Consider the following 7,012-nt stretch of genomic DNA (forward strand, 5'->3'; position numbering starts at 1 on the left):
GTAGCCTGATTGACATTAATCTGAAAACTGAAGAGAACTAGCTCTTTGGTTGTCTACAACAAACTGTCTTCAAAACTTTAAGCATTGGTTGGGGTCATTATAAACTAAAGTGATGACATGAGAAACATTATGATTTTGACAGCATCAATCAAAAACAGATGACAATAACGTCATAATTCACATTAAAAGGAAGCCTAAGAGAAACAAAAATAGATATTATGTTCTGTCAAGGGCATGGCTGAAGAGCAGAAACCTGCTGAAATTTCCGAACATACTTATCGACGAACACACAATCTTTAATCTTAAGAATCTGGAAATAGTTCAAATCTTCTTTCTTGACAAACCCTTTAGACAGCAGCTCAGAGATCACAACGTTCCTTGGTTTGATTCTCTTCTCCAAGCTCAGACCCAAAAGAAAAGGTTGCATAGCAATGGCACCAGGCGGGAGACCCACATTGTTAATGAGGTAATCCATGGTTCCCGTTATCTTCTCATCCGATATCTTCACACAATTTGGGAATCTCATGAGTGCCGCCACGCAATCGTCTGTGGACCAACCAAACTGTTTGTACAGTCCAAACTTGTGTTCCACAGCGAATTCACTAACATGGAAAAAAACCAACATAGCATGAACGAAATACATCTTTTTGGGGTCAAAACCAAAGTCGCGAACTCTGTTTAGGACCTCGTTGAACTTTCTCTCGGAGCAGAAGAACACGAGTGGACCATTTTGGACCAGTCTCTTGATGCTTTGGTCCCGGACTCCAAGATCCCGACAGAGGGATAGCCGTGTAGCCAAGTACTTCGCAGTGTCCAATGTGAAAATCCAATATCCACGTCTCAAGCATTTAAGAACATTTTCTTGCTCGCCGAGTATGCTCATGAGGGAATCATAGCAAGGGATCAGCCTGTTGGTCAAACTAAGGGACAGCGTTGTGGGACAATTTGAGATCAGTTTCGCCGTATCAGATCTCGATAACCCGATTGAACGGAAAAACATGAGCTTTGGTAAGAGTACAACCTCTGGGTTCACTATCAGAATACTGGGGAATGAATTGACAACCCTAATGATCTGCTCATTGGTGAAGCCACTGTTCTTGAGCAGTGTGAGTACAGAGTCTGGTCTTTCTGAAGATGACAACTTAACGAATCTGGACTTTGACTTGGCAGATTCCAATGACAACCCACATGAGTTCACGAGATATGAGACAGTAAACGACTTTAACCATGGTCTCTTATCTTTGGCAACCTCCTCTGTTTCCCCTCCTTCTGATACTGAACACAGTGTTCTTCTTCTCAGTAGAAACCTTAGCTTATGAGTGAGAAATTTCGAAACGGACACAGAGTCTCCGGAATTAAACGGACGCGAAGAAGATATCAGACAAAACCGTCGGCAGTATAACAACAAGTTTGACATGATAAATAAAACCCTAAATCCAAAAAACTCTCTTCCAAATCTCACCCTATAAAATCGAATGTGATAGCAACAAACGCCAGGGATTTAGGATACACCAAAATCACGGCCAAAACTAATGACAAAATCCTAGAAAAAAAAAACAGATCCGTTTTCTAGCCCAAATGCATTGGTTCTGGGAACAAGGAAAAGAAGAGGCTCACGGAGATGTTGACACTGCAACAGTAGATTGATCACGTTAAGAAAATCTCGCTGGCATTCGTTAAGCCCAAGTCCTGGCTGGCCTCGTGCGGTTTTAAAATCTTTCGCTGGTGTTTTTTGGCAAGCTCTCACTCAGGCCTTTTGGGTTTGGGAAGAGGAAGATGAATCAGATTGATAAGCAAATTACCATTCTACCCCTCACTGTATTGAGTAGAAAAAAAAAGAAAGAAGGAATTGGAACTATGTAATATATGAAGATAATATTATAAATTAGTAAATTACTAGGAACAATGTTAAATTGAAGAAAATAGCAACAGACAGAAAGAAACAAAAAAAAAAAAGACACAAGTGTTAGTGAAGTTGGTGAACAATAAAAAGATGTGTTCGAGAGCGTGAGAGCACGCATTTAACGTGTTTGACTCCTTAACGTTGAGAGAAATATCTTTGACTTTGATATGAGAATTGTGCACTGTGTTGGACGAAACTACCCATTTACCGACTCGTCTGCTTTACTATTTTTGGTTCTTATCCACACGAACGATGGGGTAATTTCGTCAGTTTTTGGTCCTCAAGCTTCAGTCATATCCCCCACTTGTTGTACTTGCGTTACCTATGGTTAAATACGAAAACTATATTGTCGTGATGAAGCCAAAACTGCTTTATACAATTTACATAATTTTACAATTACTAAATGATCTTTTACTTAAAATGCGTAGATGCATATATAGAGGCGATCTTATATATTATGTGTTATAAATACGATGTACTTCCAACTTCATAGCACGTGGCATTTCCGTATATACCAGAGCTTCGCCGCTGAGTAGTGCAACCACTTTCTTACGCGTCAAAGGAGAACCCTGTTTTGTACTAGATAGTAGTTTTGTCTCTTTACGTTTTTGTTTGTTTGTTGACAACGGTCGTCTCTCTACGTTTAATTTTCTGTCTTCAGCTCTTCATTTCTTTATAGTAGTTTTTTAGTTTTCTCTCCTAACTTATTATACGAAGCAATCAGCCATCTTTAAAAAAGTGAGTGTTACGATTTATCGGAGTACATTTTTGTTCCTCATGTATTATCAAATTGGTCTCGAGATCCATAGGAATGTACCGATAAGTGATAAGTCACCTCTCTCGTATCATCATCATAATATGAAATTCGCCCCTATTTAATGGATTACAGAAGAACCTAATGCTGTGGTTTACTAAATGAGCATAAAATAGCAAGTGGGAGATTTGCACATTTTTCTCGAAGCCATACAGAAAATAAACCATCATAATCAACGAATTAAACCATTATGCAAGACAACTTAACCAATTTTTTTATATATTTGTATGGCAGCAACCATTTTCTTGTGCATCTTATTTTCTATAATTAGAGTATGCTATGTAGATATTAATGCTGCATTTTTATGTACAAAAGTAGATTATGATAGCAGTATACTGCGAGGTAAGTTTTTTTGTTTTGTTAATATATTATTTTAATACTAATTTTGTTTTATGTACTTTTTTGTTAATTTTAGTGATTTAGTATATAATCCACGGTATATCGCACACCATTTTTTGTTTAACAAAATCTTAATTAAATCAGTTTGACATATTTTATATTAGTGTTGTTAAAATAGTAAGATGAGAATTTAACCCGTATTAAAGTATCATATTAATGATATTTTATTTTTTAGTATTATTAATTCAATCTTGTGTTATTTTGAAAATTTAGTATGTTTAAACACTCATAATTTTAGACTTTTTCTTAAGTTTAGATATATCAATTATAAATTATAAACTTCTTAAAATTTTATTTACTATATACGGTAAATTTACTACATATGTATATTGAATACATACTTTTATATCAATTGAGTAAAATATGTTTGTTTACAAAAAAAATCAAATCACATTATATGCAGAAAAAAATATATTTTTATTAATAACTTTTTTGGATGTGAATATAAATATTTAATGACATTACTGGTAAATATTTCCAAAAACATTTCTTTAAGCAAAACATGCTGCAAAAATACTAGTATAGATTCTATATACCATAATAATAAATTTAGATTGACACTGATATTTTTGAATTATTTATACGGAGATATATCCCTTATATATTAAAAGAGAAGCATTGTTACATAAAATACTGACGTGTCGCACTCACAGAGCTCGAGTCACTATTTCCTTTATTTGTCATCAGTTTCTAATAATAGAATATTTATATTTACATACCATTGTATTTTTTTAAAAATCCCTTATATATTAAAAGAGAAGCATTCTCACACAAAATGCTGACGTGTCGCACTCACAGAGCTCGATACACTATTTCTTTTATTTGTCACCAGTTTCTAATAATAGAGTATTTACATTTACATACCATTGTATTTGTTCAAAAATATAATTAACACCCAAAATTAAATTCTTATATTCTCTTTCTAACTTAATTATATCTTTTAATTACATTTTCATAAAATCTTTAAAATGAATTTTAAGAACTCTTTGTTCATATAATAAGATTGATATTATAATAATTTTTACGGGTTAAATTTTAATTATTTAAAAAATATATATATTTTTTAAAAAAATTATATATATATATATATATACTACACAATCGAATTTTGATTCCAATTACCGATAAATAAAATAGATTTTGTAAATAAAAATTACTGTAAAAATATTTAATAATTATTTTATACCGCACATAGTGCGGGTTGTTACCTAGTAAAGTGATATCACAAAAATGCATAGTAAATGGAATATAAAGATGTCAAAATCAATGGGGGAATGTGGGTACCTTTACAAAGTTTACATGTACTTTATGAAATTTCGCCACATAACAAATACAATCTTGGAATTGAACCATAAATATATTTATATCATTAGTTTCACGTACGTGTGTTTGATTCCAAAACTAAATGAGTCTGACTATATTAGTGAAAAAAATGTGCAAGGCAAAATATTAACAGTTAAAAAAAATAAGGCACCATATATCTCTTTCACGCGCCTTTGTATAGTTACACATTTCAGACTACCAGCAAAAAGCTAGTATAGATATGTGATCTTATAAACCAAAAAAAAAAATGAAAGTGAAAGGTCAGTTTATTTTCCATCATATTATTATTATTATTTTTGACAATATCATATACTCCTTCCATTACAAAATATAAAATATTTTAACTAAAAGCAACGCAAATAAACTTTTTACTACATATTAGAAAATATTATATTAATATAAAAATTGGAAACTTCAAAACATACTATTATAAATAAAAAATTCTCTTTTAAAACATCTAATATTATAATATTATGAATACGAGAGGGAGGGAGTATATTTTAAATATTCTTATACATGGTTACTTTGATTATGTTTGTTACACGTATAGAAGGAAAAAATGGAAACATAATAAATAAAAATAAATAGGGAAAAAAATAAACCGCGGCTGCCCTATAACCAAAACCCGGGAGTTTCTTCTTACGTTTTTGTTTTTGGTTGGGTTGGGTTGGGTTTGGATTAGGGCTGGGGGTTGCTTAATTGATTTTACCCAGCGACAAAAGAGAGATCGATACTCCCTTTTATTTTTATTTTGTGATCCTTTTGGGGGACGCAATCAGAATATACACAATTCTGCTTTCATTCGATCCGATTGTTTTCCTTCAATTGAATTCGCCGATACTTCTGCTTAATTGTTTGTTGTTTACATCATAATAATTCTGGGTTTCTTCTACTTTTGTCTGCTGTGTATTTCGCTTTGATCGGACTTTTATAAATTCGATCCTTATTAGAGGTTGTTCGATTTGGGTTGGATTCGTTGATCCGTAAGATTACACTTTTGTGTTACGGTGTGTGTTTTTTTTCTAGGGAGGATTCGGGTCTGATTTGATTTTTTTTTTGGGGCTTTGGGTGATTGCAATGTTACAAAGGGGCTAGGGTTGTTTAACTCTAGGGTTTTCGTTCGAGGTTAAGCTACTAGAAGTATTAGATACTTAATCATGGAGGAGTCTGAACTTGAAGAAGGAGAGGCTTGCTCTTACAATATTACCAACGATTACGGTGGTGGTAGCATAGACCCTGATAGCGATCTCTCTTACATTGTGAGACCTTCTTCTCAGCTTATCTAGGATTGTATTTTGTATTTTTAATTGAGAAAACTGGAATTATGAATTGTGCAAGTGTTAATAATAATGTTGCAGTGTTTTCTGTGTTACCTAGTCTAGTCTCTTTGAATTATACATTGCATCATCACTTTGGGTAGTGATATATACTTGTGGTATGTGTATGTAGTTTATATGGTAATATACTTTGCTTGGTAGTTCCATTATGATTCAATTGCAACAAAACAACCACCTTAATTGCGCATTTTAGATTGGTCAATTGGTTAAACTTCAAGGATTACTATCTCTACCTTTTATTTGGAATTTTTTAGTTTCCGAATTCGCGCTGCGTTTATTCGATTGATTTTTTTACATCTTGTCGGTTCAAATTTTGCTGGAAATGTGTCCATAGAGAGATTTTGAAAGCCTTTTTTTTTTTTGTCTCTTTTATATTCACTTCAGTAGTATCCAAAAAACATAAGTTCCGTTAATGCGTCCTCATCTTAGAGTATAATCTATGTTTCGGCTGTTGACTTCATTTTTCTATTGTTTAATTTGAAGGATGAGAAGCTTCATCACATCCTTGGACACTTCCAGAAAGACTTCGAGGGCGGTGTTTCAGCAGAGAATCTTGGTATGTTGATGTGTGGCAGCAACTTTTCTTCTTGGTTGGTCCACAAAGTGTGAAACTAGTCCTTTGAATTTGATTACAGGGGCGAAATATGGTGGCTATGGCTCTTTCTTACCAACTTATCAGCGTTCCCCTGTTTGGTCTCACCCGAAGACTCCAGCAAAACCTCAGAGTTCTATAGGGACTAGATCCCCAAACAACTTACTAGGAGAGGTATATTGTTTCTCTTTGTCTGCGCTTTGCTCTTTGTAAATGCTGTAATGCTTACTCTCTTACCTTATTTCCTACTCTCAGTCTCAGAGTGGCAACGCAGCTTCGTCTAGTGTTCCTAAAAAGGCGAAATCTGGGCTTACTTCTTCTGGAAACCCCAAAAAATCAATGAAATCCAAGAAACCCAATTCTAGTTCCAGACAGGAATCTGCATCCAAGAAACCGGGTGTCTTCAGTAAACAGAACTCTCTGAAGCTTCGGATAAAGATGGTATCAGATGGTTTATCCACAGAAAAGAATGCTGCTGCGATATACAGTGGCCTTGGACTCGATGTCTCACCTTCTTTGTCATTAGATAATAATAGTCTTTCAGGCAGTGAAGGGATGAATGGGGAACCTCAAGGTTTTTCTCCTATGGAGTCTCCCACCAGTATTCTTAATGTGAGTTTGCTTTGTTACACCAATACTGAAAC

The 7,012-nt window shown here is 34.0% G+C and overlaps 1 protein-coding gene across 1 annotated transcript; it reads right to left on the reverse strand.

Annotated features, from left to right (window-relative positions):
- LOC104749030 (transcription termination factor MTERF9, chloroplastic-like) lies at positions 64-1,929 on the reverse strand. The gene has a single exon (XM_010470606.2). It carries the CDS (start codon positions 1,415-1,417, stop codon positions 227-229), a length of 1,191 nt encoding a protein of 396 aa, XP_010468908.1. The 5' UTR covers positions 1,418-1,929; the 3' UTR covers positions 64-226.

This window comes from Camelina sativa, chromosome 16, assembly GCF_000633955.1.
Source record: "Camelina sativa cultivar DH55 chromosome 16, Cs, whole genome shotgun sequence".
In the NCBI taxonomy this organism is placed as follows: domain Eukaryota; kingdom Viridiplantae; phylum Streptophyta; class Magnoliopsida; order Brassicales; family Brassicaceae; genus Camelina; species Camelina sativa.